The sequence below is a fragment of the Tigriopus californicus genome, chromosome 4 (genome assembly GCF_007210705.1).
Source record: "Tigriopus californicus strain San Diego chromosome 4, Tcal_SD_v2.1, whole genome shotgun sequence".
Lineage (NCBI taxonomy): Eukaryota > Metazoa > Arthropoda > Copepoda > Harpacticoida > Harpacticidae > Tigriopus > Tigriopus californicus.
This window is the reverse complement of record NC_081443.1, coordinates 3,591,738-3,611,076: the sequence shown is the minus strand read 5'-3', so window position 1 is coordinate 3,611,076 and position 19,339 is coordinate 3,591,738. Positions and strand designations below refer to the sequence as shown.

The following is a 19,339-nucleotide window of genomic DNA, read 5'->3' as shown; positions in this document are numbered from 1 at the left end:
GCATCGAACTTACTACATTCCGAAATACCAATTCTCGACCCATGCATTCCCGTCCTTATTCCAGTGGTTCATGAAAGTACGACTATAAATGAGTATGAAGCGGTAAAAATCGAGCAATGGTTACGTTGGGTCCCAAGGCGACTTCCTCATAATCCCAGAGCGAGCAATCAAGGAAATGTTCTTTTATTTGGTAGGACTAAATTTGGTTTTTTTGGATATTCTTGAATTTCGGGTCATAATGGGCAAACAGCTCCACTGCAAGTTTGATTTTTGCTATGCCCCTGAAACATTGAGAAGACAATCATTCAAAGAAATGAGTCTAAAGCAATTGATATGCTTGGCTCTCAGTCATATATGGGAGCACTTCGTAAAAACTCAATAACAATATGACATATGCACACAAACATCTCGAAATCTAATTTTCTCTGCATCAAATATTCCATGGAAAACATGCTTAAGTCTCGGTTTGGCACTATATCATTCCATTACCAAACAATTCGATAAGTATAAAGCAAATAAGCTACTAATGTCTTACCACTAAGACAAAGGTTGAAATTATTCTATTCATCCCGAAACTGGCCTAACGGAGTCGATCAGAATCATTAGCAACCTTAGTTAGGTATTGACATGAAATATCAAAAAACATGCTTTTAGCAGATGCTTTGTTACTTCAATTTGAAAGTTGCGGTTAACACAAGATCGAAAAATTGCCTAACTGTATTTCAAGTTACTGCCGCGACATATAACAGCCTTTTTCATTGGCAAAATAAGAAATGATATTTTGACATTTTCTTGAAAAACTAAAAGTAACAAAAATTGTCCCTTAAAGCTAATGATGATCTTCGAATTTGTTACTCTTTGTAATAATTAATTTCTACGTACTGGAGGCATTTGTTCATAATAAGAATTTACGATACTAACTGATCGAACTGACTATTGCCAATTATGGCATCACACTTGTGAAATATTCACATTAAGTTCGTTTCAATGATTTTGCAAACTATTCTTAAGTTTTTGTGCATGCTTAGAAAACTATACTTTTTATGTTGTTTTATTTCGCAGAGGATCTTTTTTTCTTTTTTTGGACACAAAGAGCATGCCAAATTTCTTGGCAATTGCTTTAAGATATAACAGGAGCATTTTGATGTTAAATTTGATTCAAAGTCATCCTGCCTGATATCTTAGCGCCTGCTCGATATGCGAGTTCCTTTTTTAATAAGTGGATTGATAAATTAATATGGGGTATTTCAAAGATGGTATTTCGCAAAAGTTGTTCCTAGTCCTGGCATTTGCACAACTGGGGTTTCCACAGTGGTTCCATTTTCATTAGTGCTTGGTAAAAAAACAACAACACAACCATCATATTTAGATCGACCGCTACAGAGCTTTCAATTCCTCACTTTTTCAAAAAATTGACTTCGTCGTTCTAAATCACAAAGCCATCTCATTCCTATCAAGATGTGGTCAATAGTTGTAATAATACAAGAACTATTGAGGGTCGAAAAAGAAGTTTGATTTGGTTGAATAGCGCAGTGCCCAACCTCTGTTTTTTGGGGCAAACCCCGTGATAAGGAAAGACATGTAAGAAAAAATAGATATCTTTGTGCATTGGACCAGAGGTGTGGGTTGACTGTTACGTTTTCAAAGCGATGGCCAGGCTACAAGTTAAAAATGGGCCACCATGGACAAGCTCATTATAAGGAAGGCAATTTCTTGGGACCAGTGACTTCAAATTTCGTGGAATTGATAATAACTTGAATAACTTGGAGGCATTTTGAGTTGTAACTGTTCTTGGGCATCACAGTTAAGGGGCCGGTGTAAATGCCAATCTTGACAATGTATTTCGATCTGTGATAATTAGCGAGTTTAGAACCTCAATTTCGTGTCTACTCGTCATGTTATTTGTAAACGCGTTCTTAACTTTGGATATGCACTTTGAATACCCAATGAGATCAGTCTGGCAATAAATCCTTGCAAATTTCATTGAAGTCTCACATTTCTAAGAGTGTAATCCATAAAGCTATGACAAAGTTCTAAATCATGTCGATTTCCTTCTAAATGATTGCACATCTTGCCAACGAAGACCCTTCCTTTTAGATTTGGATCTTTTAATTTGCTGACTCGTTCTTTGCAATCGACTCCGATTTCGTCACCATGTAGTTTTCCCGCTCACCATCAATGAAATATCTCGATGAGGTCGCCGAATTCTCGCCTCGATCGACCGTGTCGACGAGAAGTGCGGTCCGCTTGTCTGAGCTCCACCACGTGTTTGGACGGTCGTCGGTCTTTCCTCTGCTCTCCTCCTCCTCGTCTGTTCTTCATCGATCGCTCTTTCGCTCAGTCGCTCGGTCGGACTGTCGCTCGCTTAGTCGGAGGTGGGTCAACCGCTGGGGAAGGAACGGTCCTACGAACTAGTAGATAGGTTCTGTTGTCGACTTTTTCTTTCTTTATCCGAGAATCACAAGGGTTCTCTCCGGTCTGGAAGCGATTCGCTGTCTTGTTTGGCGGCGGCATCCTCGGGCTTGTTCCTTGTCGCCCTCCTGTCAGATCTTGACAGCGACTTCAATCACACGTCAGAACGTCGTCAGTTTACGTCATACAGCCAACGAAAATCCTAGGAGCTCAGAACATAAGCAGAGGCACTCCCAAAATTACGCGCCAAATGGCGTCACTCGCTCAAACCGGCCGGCTCAAGCTCGCGGGGGAAAGTGGGAAAGAGGGAGCGAATTTGGCAAAGGAACCCCATTATAAACCACGCAACCTCGTAAAAAATAAATTAGCTGTTCAAGCAATAATATCATAAGAATGCAATTGTAAGAAACTAAATACATGAGAAAATCTACCATACCAGTTGAATTTCTTTATTTACGAGATGAGTGCTCGAAAATGTGCCCGAGCCGTTTGTTTATAGCACAATGATCGTGTTGAATCGAGTGGTTAATAACATTTCGATACTGCACTCCCCCAACCATGCTAACTGATTGCGTTGAATCAGGTTTGCTGCTTGAAAAGCAGAGGGAGAGAAAGTACGTTATCAAACAGGGCATCAGGCAAACAAATGCCAGAGAACGCAAGAGGAGGAGCAAAATTCTCTTCCCTAAGGTGACCGGAGGGCGAATCAGCTCGGGGTAATTTTTTTAAAATCCTACTCGGTGTTAGTTTTAGTTTAAAGAGCTTCATGACTTTCCTTTTAAAAGTAAGAATCACAGCAATAAAAATATGAACTATACATTCTGATGAACTGCACATCATCTGTTTCGTCGCCCTCTCAGGAGCACCCATCACCCTGAGCGATAGAGAACAGGGAGGAGTCAGATGGGCTGGCCCCTCCTTTCAGCTTCTCGCCAACGCCTCTGTTTGTGTTCTGGTGTCCTGCTAAATTTCGCGCGTTAAGGAGAAGAGGGACGGCCCCCGTTCTCTCAGAAGAGTTGTTTGTTAACTCGGACGAAAAAGTGTGGTGCAAGGAAAAGAACCGCATCGCTGCTGCGAGACCCTTTCCGTTGACGTCGCACCACCGTTTCGTTCGAGCTTTTCGAGTTAACTCCGCCTTGGGCCGGCAACCATTTCCACCCGGTCTCCTGGGCTCAACTCGTATGTTTGGGACTCAATGACTTGTTTTCCGAGTCAAACTGGTCACAAATGACTTCAGTAGGAACCGGACTGATCAAAATCGGTTAAGTTTCGGGTGAAGCTGATTCGATAGGGGTTTCAATCAGGCAAATAGGGTGGTTTCTAATATTTAGGTTGCGTGACCGACGCATCCGTCGAGTTCCGTGCGAACTTTCTTCGCCGCTTCCTCTCCTAAAAGTCTTGCGTCAGCTCAGTTATCGCCCTTCTCGCTTGAGAATTCGGATCGACCGGGTTGTTGGGTGTGATTCCGAGATCAAAAGGAGTCTAATATACTTATAAATACATTTTAGTTTATTATGCAAATGCTTGAGGCTTGAGCGACTTCCTCAATTACAAAGTGAGAGAGTCGATGAAGGAGTTACACAAACTGGTTATTTCAAAAACGTCGGTAATGGACAAGTTGGCTTTGGGATATTCCAAAATTGACAAATTTGACAACTTTGAGTTTATTTTGATAAAACTTGCTGATCGAGTCAGTTCCTGTCTCTCCCGTTTCCATTGATTCTACGAAGCCAGCGAAGCCAATTCATTCACCGAGATGTGAATGGCATTCTCGCCCTCTCCTGGTTCATTCATTCCTCCTTTGATTCTCAATTTCTTTTCTTCGCGCGTTCATCTCATTCTCGCCATTTCTCGCCCTTCCTTCTTTCGTTCCTTAAGCCACCCACCCACCAAGTGAGCACTGCGGTGGTAGATGAGCCAAAGTTCCCCCGACAGGACTTGACGACCCGGGGAATTTCTCTTCCGCATTCTGCCATGCTACCATTCCCCAGGAGGTACGTACGACATACAAGTAGTTGCGAGAATGTGAGGAGGAGAAGAGGAGCATGCGAGACAGAGAGAGGATAAGTAAGAGAGTAAGAGAGATGTGGCAAGAATGTGAGGTCTCAGCGTTTTTGGAATACTTGTGCATGGCGTGGGAGGAATTTTCGTGCTCCTCTCGTGTTCTGCCTCCCGATTAGAGGGGCATATTTGGGGAGGCATTCTTGTGAAGGGAGAAGAGAGAGAGAACAAAGAAAAGAAGGAGGAGAAGGAGGAAGCCATTCGGACGGATTTCAGAGAACATTACCCACACGTTGTGAAGGAGAAAGAGAGAGAGAAAGAGAGAGAAAGAGAGAGAGAAAGAGAGAGAGAGAAAGAGAGAAAGAGAGAGAGAAAGAGAGAGAGAAAGAGAGAGAGAAAGAGAGAAAGAGAGAGAGAAAGAGAGAGAGAAAGAGAGAAAGAGAGAGAGAAAGAGAGAGAGAAAGAGAGAAAGAAAGAGAGAGAAAGAGAGAGAGAGAAAGAGAGAGAGAGAGAAAGTTAGAGAAAGAGAGAAAGAAAGAGAGAGAAAGAGAGAGAGAGAAAGAGAGAGAGAGAAAGTTAGAGAGAGAGAAAGAGAGAAAGAAAGAGAGAGAGAGAGAGAGAGAGAAAGAGAGAGAGAGAGAAAGTTAGAGAAAGAGAGAAAGAAAGAGAGAGAAAGAGAGAGAGAGAAAGAGAGAGAGAGAAAGTTAGAGAGAGAGAAAGAGAGAAAGAAAGAGAGAGAGAGAAAGAAAGAGTGACAGAGGAAAGGGATGATTTAAGAGACTGTCTACAACTGGACCATTTATTGTGCAGTAATCATATGTGCATCTCAAGCATTGATAACTGGTATGTTGATGACGCTTCTTGGTTGGAGTGTAACCTGACGGCATCCACACAAGTGTGGTTATTGAAGAAAATATTTTAGCCAACAGGACGAAGCTGAGTGCAATTCTCTCGATGGTTTTAATGAAGATTAGGCAATACATTCAATTTCGTAGCTACTTCGAAAATCATTTCCTGGTTCTTTGATCTGATCGTGTGATTTGAACAAACTTGATATAACTGTACCTGCCATGTTTAATCGATTAAGCCGAAGCTAAATGTAAAAGAAGCCATGAACCTCCTTCATAATATTCCGGTGGAATACTATTACGCTTATTTTCACGAGAATGAAAATCAACAAGCACTCTCACTTCCATGCGGCAACACCATTTGCGCGGAAGACCCACATTGGGACTCTAACCCCGTCCCAAGACTGTCGGAGTTGAGCGTTTTTACGTTGGCTCGTTTCTTCACGCGAAAGCCGAAAGTTGTCAAGTTCCTGAAAGGCTCAGATCGTGCTCTTTATCTCGACCTATTGTCCACAGATGAGCCCCTGACCGTTACTGCAGAGCACATTGATGATGAAGCCTACTGGAAGAAATGCTGCAAAGAAAAACTCAGGGTAGGTAAACTAATTATTGACGTTGACTCGTCAATTTTTAGACAGACACTCTTTTTTTTTGGTTTGGTTTTTTTTTTTGGTTTGTTTTTTCACGAGCTTTTCTAACCGCTACAGGGAATGTAATCCCCAGTACTATTAAAATGAAAGGTTATAATTCGTCTATTTATTACCTTTCAATTATATTTACTTCCTTTTGGAAATATGTTTTAAGCTTTACGAGTGACATTATTTTAAGAGTTAACATTTTGGCAGGAGGCTGTAGAAGCTTCTCATTTCTTAAACGTTTTTGAAGGAGCTTTCATATTACAGGCAAATTTTTTTGCACGGGATTGATAAGGTTGTAATTATTTGCTTGAATGCTTCAACAAGAGTTTTGGAGTCCGTAACCTTTAAACACTTCATTTGGTACTTTTTCTGTCCCTTCAAAATCTGCCATTGATTTCCATTCTCGTTGCAGTCTACTAAACGTAAAAGATGTTTATCTCTGAAGACCAAATTTGACCTATTTTCGAACCTTAACTACTTCACCGGTGTTCCCACAGTTTCATCCAACAACTGGCCACTTTGAAGCCAAATGTCAGAGCTTAGATAACGAATGTGAAAGCGTTCCTGAAGAATGGAGTGTGCTCGCCAACATGGTTATTCTGGCTTACAGATTTGGTTGGGATGATCCTTGTTCCGACGACGCACTCCCAGGAGAAATGAAGTGGGTTCAAATCGAAGAATCACAAGGTTCATAAGTCCTTGAGCCAGAAGTGGGCCAAGATGTCTTCGTAGAAATCATGGTTCCGGGTCGGAATGGTCGAGATTTGGTTGGTTGTTGCCAGAGATTGTCTCCGGCATGGGAAAAAAATCCTTTAAGCAGAGCAAGATGCCCAACGCCTTGAAAATCCGATATTATCTCCTTATTTTTATTGAGAATATGCAGTCAACAGGCAACGGTGATTTGTTGTTTCCTCAAATTCTATAATATTCATTTTGGAACTAGTGACGTGAGAAGTGGGATTTTAAAATTAATCAATTAAACTCATGTCATTGTTTCCTACTTTCTTGCGACATGCGTGTATTGTGGAATGATTTTCAAGTAAGGCCCAATCCGTTGCGTTCCTTTCCTCATAGAAGCATACTTCTATATGCTCAGCAAATTGTAATGCTAAGCAAATTTCGGTTTGCAATTGAACCCATTTCCCATTCAGTAATAAAACGATAAGAGAAAAACGATTTCGAACTTCAAATCACGTAAAAAGGAAATATTTGCCAAAAGGAGATAAAAGAGTGCTTGGCGAGTCCGAGCGCACTCGAGTCTATTACCCGAATTGGGAGAAATTGGCCGGACTTAATTCTTTCAGAAGGGACTAGAGCCCAGACTCGTAATGATAAGTTTTTCAGCGGACTTGAGTCCAACAAAGGCCTCAATTCCTCTATCAGACTCGAGCCTTTTGCTGGAAAACGGCGAGACTGGCAAAAAGTTGAAGCATAAAATGATTCTTACGAGTCCGAGTTGTGCCGGACTCGCCCTAGCATGAGTTGTAACCTTCCTAATTAAGGTCAATCCGGGGCTTATTTTAGGTATTTGATGTGTCGGAACACGGTGGTTCATTTAAGCACCTCTACCTGGAAAGACATCTCGAGGGACTTTTGGAGAGTTTCCGCCCATTGGAAATGGATTTGTACGACATCAAAGAGTTGCTTCCTACTTTGGAGCCTTTCATCAAAAAACTGAATGTTACCAAACTCCTGCCACCTATAGTACTTATGGTAACACATTTTCAATTTAAAGAATAAGTCGTACCCGAGTGCATTTTGAGCATAAAATTGCTTTGTAGACGCAAGGTCGAGATTCCCATTTACCGAGTGACGACGACGACCTTGATGATGACGACAATCTAAGTGGAGAAGGAGAGGAGGGCGAGAGCGATGGCGAACTTCAAACTGGAAACCAAGGTCTTAAGGCTAAATCTGAAATCTCAACACCTAGAGGGTCGAGTGGTCTTAGTCATATTTCGGCAGACGATTCCATCAGATATGGCATTCACACTGGCCCGGAGATCAACATGAAAGTTCCAGGAAATCATCTTGACTTTGGGCAGATTCTTCCGTCATTAGGCGAGTTAGAAGGTACGTTTGTTTAAGTCTTCCTTGAAACGGCCCAAGATAAGTAGAATTCAGCTTTTAATTTTTTACTAATAGAATTCAGTGTGACATACCAATTACGCAACTGCGGTACTGATTTCCGATGGAACATCTATGGGATGACTTCTAGGGATGGTGACTATCTCGCTGTGGGATTAAAATCAAGTAAAATGTTGCGAAAATTTTCGATCTGGAAAAGCAACCTCGACGACGACAAGTTCTACGATATCTACGATGGACTTAAGAATCTAACTAGATTGGGTAATGATGCATATCAAATAAAGATTTTAAGCTTCAATTGCTATTATCAGATGTCTTTCCATGTTTCGAACTTGAAGAGGTGCTGGAATTTTCCAACAACTTTCTAAGCGACGAGAGTGCCACAAGTTTGGTCAGGATACTCAACTGCAATCAAATTGTGCACCTGGATCTGACCAATAACGCATTTACATCGGGAGGGGCCGAGATTTTGGCCAAATTCCTTCTCTCAGCGGAATCCAAGTGCAAGCTCAAAAGGCTCTTATTCTCACTGAATAATCTCCGCAGTGAGGGATGCATGCATTTGTGCGAGGTATGTGTGTATAATTACTAGTTTACTACCCATTGCTCACGTGGTTCGAGGCACCCGAGAACGACAGGATCAAGTAGGATATTAGTTCAATCCATCCCACATGACTGCTTTTAGGCGCTCGTGAAGAACCGCACGCTCTGCCATTTGGATATCTCATCGAATCGTTTGGATTCCAAGTGTGCCAAACACATTGCCAAAATGCTTCGAGCGAACCAAACTCTTCGGGTACTGAACCTCTCAAACAATAATCTGGGACCGGAAGGTGGCACTGAGATTTCTCGAGGAATGGCCTTGAACTCGACCCTGCAAGTATTAGATTTAAGATTAACCTTTTGCGGTAAAGACGTCGATTTGGCAACTCAGGCAAAACTTCTGTCAAACAAATCCAAACCATCTGGTTGGTCCATCCGTGACGAGTTGCGCGAAAAACTCGTTACCAGCCGTGCCAGAGCTGGCGACATCGTTCCTCGACAATAAATGAAGGACAAATTCCTAGATAGAGGCTTCTTTATTTCTTGTAGATGGTATAGAAGGGCGCATTACATAGTATCAGTCACGTTCCCATCATGTGGCAGGGTGTGTAAAGAGTAAAAAATGTGTCGATCTTAGGCTTGGCCGCCTCCTTTCGTGTTTGCTGATGTTAGGCTGAACAATCATAGACCAAGATGCGCATGGAATATTTGGGGGGGGGGAGGGAGTTATGACAGGGAAAAACAACTAAAACAAAGGTCAAGTCCAGATCTGATCTGACATGGACTAGGGTCCAATCCTCCGGGGGTCTCCCAGTCGTGGGATTTGTCTTGTTTTAGAACTTCTCTTCATTCAGACCGTGTTTGAAAAACATCAGAACGGGCCTTTCTTCGCCATCCACATCCTTGTATTCACACATGCAGATCATGGCATCAGGGTCCATGGACTCACCTGTAAAACAATGTGTTGAGATGAATGAGTCTCATATTCTTATACTAGAGGCGAATGACTGACTTACCGGTAAAGAACTGGAGGTCCTTGAATCGACCTAAAAGATCCTTCATGACATTGGAGATGTTCTTTTTGAATCCGTCAACTTCGCTAGCACGGTCGTTGTCTTCTAAGTGCTTCACCACCTTCTTCATGTAGTCTTTCAGGTAGACGGTGAAATCCTTCTTGGATCCAAAGCCGGTCTCGACCAGACGATGGTTAAGGACGATGTCGATACCCGAAGTGGAGGTCGAATCCGTGCCTTCGTCGGCTTCTTCAGCCGAGGCATTGGAACCCTCGAGCACAACTTCGTCACCTTTGCGAGTTTCATACTGAAATCAAGTGCAAAGGTTCGAACAGGTTACTCTTTTTCCCACTGACAATTGTCGAAGTAATCTACCAGGTTTCAGGTTGATTTGTATCCAAAGGGTCTAGTCAAGCTTAAAAGAGAATTTTAAGACTTTCAAGCACCTTTCCCGCTTTTGGAGTGGTACTTTTGCATCAAGATGAGACGGCACGGGCACGGACAGAGGCCACGGGTCGCCACTTATTGATGCCAGTGGGTTGACTTATCTATAGTGTGTACAGCCGGCCTATCACTAATTCCAGCTATTTAAGATATCCAATCTTTACACTCATGAGCGACTTGTTCGGGACCAGTGATCATTTTTTATTACCAAGAGCCATACTGTGTACGAATTTGAATTGAAGCAAAACGGCGACAGATTAGTTCTTACTATTACTTTTCCGAACCGCCACAGAAAAGCCGTCACTCGTCAGGTCAATGGTTGATATCTTGAGTACATGGGCTATCGCGACGTGTGTACTTTTAACGGTAATCCATTGAGATGGGAGCCGACCAACCGATTTCAACCGTGAGATTCGTGGGTTTGACAACCCCCCCTCGATTTAATTTTCACGTAGAGTAGATATAAATGAGCTCTTGACTATCAACAATTGCTTTGACGAACGCATTGAATGAAAAGTAACAGCAAAAAATCGGGCATGGCCTTTGATACAGTAATTCTGGGATTTTCGGTCCGACGTGAAAATCAAATGGAAACAAGCTCAACAGATATGGGTGGAAACAATGGTGTCGGAAAATAATCGGATGAACTTGAAATGAAAGACTTGGGGCCCATTGTTGCGATCGCAGGGCTTAAGAATGCCTCGATCTCTAGGGATGGGACTATGCGATCTTACGTATGTACGACATCCAGTGGTTATGCACGAAGGCCCGAATCCAAATTGAGGTGGCCGTCACCCTTAAGACTGTCAATGTTGTTGACCTTCCCATGTGGCTTCGGTCGTTCGTATTCGCCCTTCCATGCCATTTAGCCCTGCTCCCCATCCTGAACGCCTCTTGGGCTTCTACTCTAAAACATCCTTGACCGTAGGCCCCTCCCAAGATCTGACAGGCTTACCTTGCCGTAGACTTCCCAGAGGCAATCGTCCACAAGTTTCATCTTGTAAGTGTCGGAGAACAGCTCATCCTCTGCAAAACAAGACACCGGGTAAGTCCAAGTGGGCGTGACATTCCACCCCCGACCTTTCGACCACGCAGGGCAAACTCCGGTTCGATTTGGGGCGGGACGAGAGGCCAGAATCCGCCCCGATCCGAGCCATCCGCCGAGTTAGAAGCGCCACCCCTTGATGCCATTGAGCTGGAACTTACCGGTAAAGATATCCTTGAAGATTTTCATGGTGCTAAGAAGCCACAAATGGAAGGCAATCCCAATGGAAGAGAGGAGAGTTAGTTGTTCACAAACCCAGGTCTGGACCGGAAAAGGGCGAAAGAAATTCTGTTACAACTTATTTCGGCAAGCACATAGGATTGAAAGGAAATGGGATGCAAGGAATGATAATATTCGTATAATATTCTTATCATTTGAGTTTGGTTATGATTATGAGATATATTCTTTAAGGATTAGTCTCGCTTAGGCTAGAAGCCAAGGGGGCAACATCCGTTTTCTTTTCTCACTGCCTCCGCCCGAGTCATTTATATATAGAATGGCCAGCCGGTGACGCAATTCTGGCAGTGTAGGCTAAGGCGGGTGTTGGCCCCAAATATGAGTCACGGCCGGGAAATGACAACCTGCTAGATGCCTACATACAGAGTACAGACCACAAGCCGTGGTGTCACTTTCACTTGTCAAGAAAACAAGAACTCGCTAGAAATAAGTTTTTCAAGCAGAGTTGTGAATTGTGCAAGAGTATTCTTTTCAACTTTTTCGCTCTTGAACTTTTAATAATTCGTACACAGTACATGTTAAAAATCGAAAAGATAATCAATTGTCAAACTTTGGACTGCTCAAGGATACATTTAACAGTTAAAGGACTTTCTGGGTTGCTCAAGAATTTCGTAGTATGTTGAATAACGCTTCACGAAACCTCTATTTACCTCTCAAGAGAGGACTGTTTTGTCAATATTCCCCTAAATCTTTGAAAATGAATGGGCTGCGAATGTACGACCCAGCACAGCACAAGTGAGAGAAAAATAATGGGTTTTTCAAGGTCTAATGATGAGTCATCAGTACTGATTTCAAACGCACTCAAATAACATCCTAGACCCCGATTTGCATCTTTTGCATCTTTGGTCCCCTTTCACATTTTTAAGCATTTTAGGCTTCTGTTAGCGGATTTCGTTTGGGCCGAAAATTGGAATCTTCACTATTATGATGAAAAAATGCCTTTTTTCGTACTTGGCAATTCAGGGTGACGCCTGCCGTCTCTATCCTAAGAAACATATACGATCTTTCAACACCGTTACCAACATTTCTAGTCATCATACAGCTGTCCTTTTTAGTCTTCTCTTCCTCATCTGCAGTCATGAAAGATTTTGACATGCCGAGCACAATTTGAAGTGGTTTGATAATAAGTGTCTAAACGTTAATCGCATGGAGCAGAAATCCGGTTATCACTCTGAATTGGCCAATCCCTTGCATTGCAGTAAAACGAACACATTTATTACTTGATTTCGGAGGCCTGCAGAGGCAGGCATCAATGTGTAAAACAAGCAAGGATAGAATCGGAATTTGCTTCACTCCAAGATGGCCAATTTGTTTTCAGAGAAGTGTATCACTATCACTGATCTATAAGGTTGTTTTAAAAGGCCTCCAACCTTGTTACTCGATCCCAAAAGTAATACATTTTGTACTTCTTTTTGTCTTTTTTTGTTGAATCACGTCAAGCTCTCCGAAGGCCAAAGATCCACATCTTTTCTGTTCATGACATCTGCATATGCGATACTGAAAAAGTGTTCTACACAAAGACGGATATGCTATTGACCATCAATTTTGATATGTTACCTCAACATTTCCATTTTCCCACGAAAATTTACCCCATTGATTGTCTCTTGTTTGTCTGCATTTGTTAAATTAGGTCAAGGATGACCGAATACATGTGTAAGGAGTCTCTCGGCAAAAGTATTAGTTCCGGTTCTAGCCAAGCCAATAAGCTTATTTTGTTTCCAATTTTGTTTATGGCAATCTGAAGTCAAGGTAAGAATTTTCAGAACGATTGAACGATTTTTGTAGAACTAAAGGACCTACTATCGTCATTGCTAGTACGAGGCACGAACCTGCGTCACTATAATCGTCCAAAAGGATGGCTCGCGCTTGTACAGCACCAAATTTCAATTGACTGTTAGTCGTCAACCAAAGTCCCAATCGTGCTGAAATTTGCCTTTGGCTCAAACATAATACGTAAACATATTCAACATAAACATATTCAACTTGTCTAGGAGAAATCAGTGGCTGAACTGCGATCCAAGATAATAAAGATAGCAGCTTGCAGAGGTCAGCATGTTTTATTGTTTTTGTTACGAAGTCAGATGGCAGCTCTCTCGCTCGGCCTGCCATCTGATGATGGGTGTCCCAATTGAGGGATATTCCCGCTTCGTCATCACAGCCCAATATTAATTATTACCTCACCCTCGGGAATGACCGCAGGTTCGCCCATATAAGCTGTTAAAGCAGTAACTCATGCTGTAGTCAAATACCACAGAGAAGCTTGGACTTGGCAAGCCTGGGATCGAACAAGGATTCGCAAATTGGAAAGCGGATGCTCTACCAATACGGTACCCCAGCAAGCCAGAGAGGTCTGCATGTATTTCAACATTATTAAATAAGTCTAGTCATCACAAAATTTCACAGTAGATGGCGACACAACGGAAAGCATTGCGCAAAGCAGATGTTAGATATTTTTGAACACATTTACACAAAAACTTTACTATTGATATAAAATTTGATAAAGGCTCGACGTTGTTTATTCTGCTACGCAGATGTCAAAAATGTTCTATTGTAGCGTCACCATCGTTAGACTGTTTTGTCCCTATGGCGGCCAAAGACGTCTGCAAAACCGCCTTTAAGGACAAAACAGTCTAACGATGGTGACGCCACAGTCAGAATACGGTTACTTATGTCGTGTAATTCAGTCGTCCTGATTCCGATCCAAATCAAAAAAACAAGCACAGCTGATTAGGAATTAGGATTAGGAATTAGGACCATTATAGAACAAAGAGTAATATATATTTATTTAAGAACATAGGAGAATTCCTGAAAATCACTCCAAGTCACCCTCAAATAAGAGGAAAGGTTGAACATTGATTGATTGGTGCGAAATCTACTTAGCAAGCTGAGCATTGATTCACTAGCTTCTTCCTAGGTCAAATCAATCCCATCCTGAGGAAGCTAACAATCTAGTCACACTGGAGTTGAATTTTGTTCTCCATCTCGAGGACTTCAGTACGCAAATGAAGCAAAAATACTGTCGGACCAAGCTCAAAGGCAAAAGTGCATTTCTAAAAACAGAAATGCGAAGTCCTAGTTGTATATTTATGCATTTCAGTGATAAATATTTTTTTCAATATTTGCATTATTTTCGATTAAATATAATTTAAACTCTTGGTCGTTTTTAGTGCAATGTTTTTACATGACCTAGTCATGAGGCTTGCTGGGGAACCGTATTGGTAGAGCATCTGCTTTCCAATTTGCGAATCCTTGTTCGATTCCAGGCTTGCCAAGTCCAAGCTTCTTTGCTGTATTTAAATTACAGCATGAGTTGTTGCTTTAACAGCTTAAATGGGCTAACTTGCGGTCATTCCCGTGGGTGAGGTAATAATTAATGTTGGCTGTGACGACGAACCGGGAATATCCCTCAATTGGGACACCCATCATCAGATGGCAGGCCGAGCAAGAGAGCGGTCGCCTGACTTCGTAACAAACCAAACCAAACCAACCAGGAACTCTCATCTCATTGGAACCAATCTAGTGCCCTTAACAAACACAATACGCCCAACCGTGGTCTTGAGGGGCAATGACTGAGAATATTGCTATTTATTTTATCGAAAAATAAGTGCAACATTGCCTCCCCCCCTTTTACTTGAGTAACGTGGGAAGTCAAGAAGCAGTCAATTTATGTCTTGAGTTTTTTTCAAAAGCCTTTTGATAGGATTAGCTTTTGGTAATCTGTTTTCACGAGATCGGTACCAAGGGGAAAATTCTCAAATGGATAAGCACCACCTTCATTCACATTGAGAAGGGCTTAGTTTGGCTTGTAAGATCCTTTAATGATATGACTGGGATTCAAGGACACAAAAAAGGCTCCACCCTACCCTAGTAAAGGCAGGCTCGGGTAAAGACGCCATTGTATGGTCTTTCATTCACGTTAAAATGTTGGTACATTAAGCAGGGTTATTAAAAAATTTGACCGATCCAGTGCATGGAATCAACCTATTTTGAGTTGCCAAAAGAAAAAAGACCAACAACAAGGCCTTCAACGAAGCAACAATCTGTTTCGGGGATCTTCTTTAAACGGATTTGAATTCTGAGTAGATTGCTTCTAGATAATGAAGGTAGTAATATTCAGCGAGCCAAATCCATAAAGGATTAGGAGAAATCTTCCAAAGAAATGACAAACTTGAAGAGTATTCAGTTAAGCATGAAGTGGGAAGTTGTCAAGACCCTTCTATTTGAAAATACATGTGTTTCTATGTATAGCTATTCATTTATTGCACATCCATGTCTGAGTATAAGATATAATGGTACTCTGTCTCCTTTTACCAACGCGTTTACTTCACTTTTCATCTTGCTGTTTCGTTTTTCAAGCGTCAGGATTTAATCATCAAAATTCAGGTTTGGCAAAAAAAAAATCAATGTTGGAGAGTTGATTCAGCCAAAAAGTTGCCAATATCATAGAAGTTGCAAAAAATCTAAACGATCTGCCATTTTTGTTTTGCGAGCTGATTGCTTCGATGTAAACGCAGCTCTAAGAAACCTCAGACTTGTTTGACTTCATTTTTTGCGGAAGTTTTACTAGATATTTGTTAGAAAGATGCTTAATGGGTGATATTGCCTGAAACTAAAATCTGTCCTCATTTAACCACATTATAGGTCATGAAAGGAATAATGAAGCATAGGCGTTCCTTTTAGATTCGTACGCTTAACTCTATTTTATGGGACGAATCACATGTATTGCATCGTCAGTAAGGGAATTTACACTTTTGATGAATAGAAAATTCTAACCAAATACGGATGGTCTCCTAAAAATCAGCATTATTCAGGAAGGGCATTTTCATTTTGTTTTTGAAAGATGCCCCCCGATTACTCCTATTATTTTACTTTTTGGGTGACTTTTCTTCATAGAAATGACGCTTTTGTAATAAAACTGTCACTGATTTGGTTCAATGACAAGGGCTTGTTCCGATGATGTTGCAGCCATGCTCGTTTTGGATGTGAGGCGTTATTTTCCCGTAATAAACAGGGTTTTATTCTCTTGTGCCCGGTTTATATCGGTAAGGATCCGCTTCGGCTGTCACTTGATTTATAATAGGTATATCGCTCCGACGTATTAATGTCCCAAGGGATACCCGATCAGATGTTCGGCATCTCAACATGAAACGCTTAGCTGTATGGTAGATTAATCTGAAGACTATTCATGGTTGATGGTTGAAGATCATCATGGTGAAATTAGAGTTCTCCAAATATGGCTGGAGCACTTCGTAACCCTAATATCATCACTCCATGAAACACTAGTTGATGGAGGATTTTGGGCACATAGGTGCACAATCGTTCAAAAATACCAAGTGTTGCAGGCTTATTTTTTTTTCACGGTCCCTTCCTGATAAGTCCCAAAATACTATCCCTAGGATATTAAATGTGAGAACCGAGTCTATTTTTTTGCCCACCAATCGATAATGATGAAAGAACAAGCTCCTCCACGGTACGGTCGTTTTGGATCAAACGGGATCCTTACTAGGAACATAAAACTCGAGACCATCTCTTTGGAACCTTGAACGCCTCGTGGTTGATCGCCTTTTTCGAGTTTTAATTTCTTCAACCTTGTGCTAAATAGAAATTACAACCAAAAATGGGAGACTCCTCTATCTTTCCAGGCATAAACACCTTCACTCTAAAACGTGATTGATCAAGAACCAAAATGGCCAAGGACGACCCCCAAGGTTGTTGCCAGCACGTCACTGCAGGATCATCCACAACTCAGACCCTCTTCGAAATGGAATTCGAGCGGGGCATTTGGATGGCGGCCATAGAAAACAATCTGCCAAAGTTGAATGAGATGATTGTCAAGGACAAAAGCTGTGTTAACGCTAGAGATTCGTCGGACTATACAGCCTTGCACTATGCGGCTAGGGCCGGTTTCTTGGAAATCATGACGGCCTTGCTTGACAATGGAGCAAACCCCAATGCACAAACAGCTTCCGGCAAAGTTACCCCCTTGCATAGAGCGGCATACATGGGACACATTGAAGCCATCAAACTATTGACTAGTGAGTGGCACAAATTTGAGCTTACAGGGACCAGGAAAGATATTCAAGTGTTCTAAGACCGTATGATTTTTCTATCAGAAGGAGATGCTTCAAGGAAGAGTATTTTAAAGGTCTCGGATAAAAAAGAAATAAGCCTAACGCCCCAAGTACAATGTTTTTGATTTTTTTATAAAATATTTGCGAAAAAAGGTTGAAATTCCGATATCGCCAAACGAACTAGAAAGCTATAAGTTACCTGCGAAATATTCGAAAATTTTACGGAACAATACTAGTTTGAAGTTTCTATTGAAATTTTGACACTCGGTCCTTCCTTCTCAATTATTATGATGTTAAAATATTACGAACAATGTAATCTACAAGACTGATCTTTTCTCTTCTAGGGTACGAAGCTGATCCAAATTTGAGAGATTCTGACGGCAAAAATGCTCTCCATAAATCGTGCGAAAGGAATACAAAAAATGCTGTGGAATGCTTTCATTATTTGGCTGATAATTACCCAGAGCTAAGGAACGCAAAAGACTGCAAAGGTAATTTGCCATTCCTAAAATAAGTCAGTCGAAGAATGTGCGTATCAACCATTACGTATTGTTATTTGGATTTTAGTGGAGAGCCGATGTATGATTGCAACAAAAATGAATTACCCTTAATGTGAATGGCTTTATTTACTATCATACGCGAGTCTAATGGCTGATGAGTGCCTCATCAGCGCCCTCTCTCTACCTGTAAGAGGGGTATTGTCATAAGGACTGTGTGCCCGGATTGGCAAGGGAGGAAGGTAGATGCTGAGGCCTCCGGTAGAACAGGGGAGGGTTATGATGGTTGGCGGGTTGCTGAAAGCGTAGGCGTGACATATCAGAGCCATACGAGATTCAACTTCCCGATCTCGTCGAGGTTATCAATGGAGAGAAAAAACTTTGTAATTCTACTCTTAATCATGTATAATGCAAGTGGTACTGATTGGTTCATTGTCTGCATGTAGATATGACTATTCTTTTTCTGTCAAGGGTTCAAGCAGGCGAAAGGAAGGTATAGTTCGCTGTTAATGAATAGTAGAGAAGGATTATGACGAGGTGGAACTGTAGGAGAAGTGAGACGGTCACCAATGAGGAAGAGATTGGCGGAGTGGGACCGTTGGGTGAGGCAGTGCCTAAATAAGGCGATGCCTGTATGGTGGGTTACCAAAACAAAGGGGAATCCAGAGATCGGACCGGACTATTTCAAATGCATAGGGACGAATCTGATAATTGGAAAAGCGTAATGAACTAATGATATTAGATGACAACTAAAAATGGCCAAAATATATTCATGAATTTGTCGATCGTTTCGTCCAAACAATTTTACTTCTTATAGGCTAGTTATTGTGGTAACTGGGCACTTATCGAGTTCTAAAAATCTCAAGTCTACAATCTTGAAATAACGCAAACTCAAAATAGTCTTTGCAAACGGAAAGAAATCAAATCTTTTTTCCCGGGAAAGCGGGAAAAAGAAAAAAATGTGTCTCCTGAGAAATGCCTGTATGTGATCTAAGTCTCCCAATACAAGCTTCATTTTCGTTTTCGTTTTTCACCGAGTTTTTTTAATTGCCCATGGAAAAAACTTTCATGTGAAAGTGAATGAAATTCGAAGAGATAAAGGCATGGAATTACAACTGCACGATTAAAGTTTTTAAAACCATTCTTGAAGCTTATGAAGGGTATTCGGCACGAATGTACAAAAAAGGGGCGTCTTACAATATGATTTTAAGTTTTACCTTTTTACTCTATTCAAAAATAGAGCCTAATATGCTAAAAAATGTCTTGCTATATGACCTTGTCCAATTTTGGATGCAAAGTATGGCTCACCAAACTCCAAAGACGTGGTCAAAGTGATACAATAATGCCCACATTAAAATTTAATCTTCGGCTCACGCTTACTCAGTTACAAAACTTTTGATGAAAGGACCCAGAGTTCTCCAAACCCAAAGCAAGCTGATTCTGACAATAAAACCATCGTCCATATCATAACCTACAGGCTAGACAGAAATGAAGGGGCACCT

At 41.5% G+C, this 19,339-nt stretch overlaps 3 protein-coding genes across 3 annotated transcripts in view; 2 read left to right on the top strand and 1 right to left on the bottom strand.

Moving 5' to 3' along the window:
- The first annotated feature begins 6,546 nt into the window (after window positions 1–6,546).
- On the top strand, window positions 6,547–9,385 carry LOC131879712 (dynein regulatory complex subunit 5-like). Its single transcript, XM_059226091.1, has 6 exons — window positions 6,547–6,846; window positions 7,424–7,612; window positions 7,681–7,972; window positions 8,045–8,248; window positions 8,326–8,558; window positions 8,673–9,385. Exons 2-6 carry the CDS (start codon window positions 7,517–7,519, stop codon window positions 9,033–9,035), a joined length of 1,188 nt encoding a protein of 395 aa, XP_059082074.1. The 5' UTR covers window positions 6,547–6,846; window positions 7,424–7,516; the 3' UTR covers window positions 9,036–9,385.
- Window positions 9,048–11,353, bottom strand: LOC131879728 (translationally-controlled tumor protein homolog). Its single transcript, XM_059226127.1, has 4 exons — window positions 11,194–11,353; window positions 10,943–11,013; window positions 9,547–9,850; window positions 9,048–9,479 (listed from the first exon to the last, which is right to left on the bottom strand). The coding sequence occupies exons 1-4, from the start codon at window positions 11,219–11,221 to the stop codon at window positions 9,364–9,366; spliced, it is 519 nt and encodes a 172-aa protein (XP_059082110.1). The 5' UTR covers window positions 11,222–11,353; the 3' UTR covers window positions 9,048–9,363.
- A 5,063-nt stretch (window positions 11,354–16,416) lies between these two features.
- Window positions 16,417–19,339, top strand: part of LOC131879727 (ankyrin repeat domain-containing protein 39-like) — a 19,021-nt gene continuing 16,098 nt past the window's right edge. Inside the window, exons 1-2 of the mRNA XM_059226125.1 lie at window positions 16,417–17,304; window positions 17,685–17,831. Of these exons, the coding sequence (XP_059082108.1) occupies window positions 16,956–17,304; window positions 17,685–17,831 (496 nt within the window). The 5' untranslated portion in view covers window positions 16,417–16,955. The remainder of the gene's footprint in view (window positions 17,305–17,684; window positions 17,832–19,339) is intronic.

Bases quoted from the DNA above. Each gene is read 5' to 3' on its own strand.
- LOC131879728 (XM_059226127.1), bottom strand. From the start codon at position 11,221: ATGAAAATCTTCAAGGATATCTTTACCG. The intron at 11,014-11,193 runs GTAAGTTCCAGC...CTTGTTTTGCAG, and splicing joins CTTCAAGGATATCTTTACCG to AGGATGAGCTGTTCTCCGAC. The intron at 9,480-9,546 runs GTAAGTCAGTCA...ATTGTTTTACAG, and splicing joins GGACCTCCAGTTCTTTACCG to GTGAGTCCATGGACCCTGAT.
- LOC131879712 (XM_059226091.1), top strand. From the start codon at position 7,517: ATGGATTTGTACGACATCAAAGAGTTGCTTCCTACTTTGGAGCCTTTC. The intron at 7,973-8,044 runs GTACGTTTGTTT...TTTTACTAATAG, and splicing joins GTCATTAGGCGAGTTAGAAG to AATTCAGTGTGACATACCAA. The intron at 8,249-8,325 runs GTAATGATGCAT...TCGAACTTGAAG, and splicing joins TAAGAATCTAACTAGATTGG to AGGTGCTGGAATTTTCCAAC.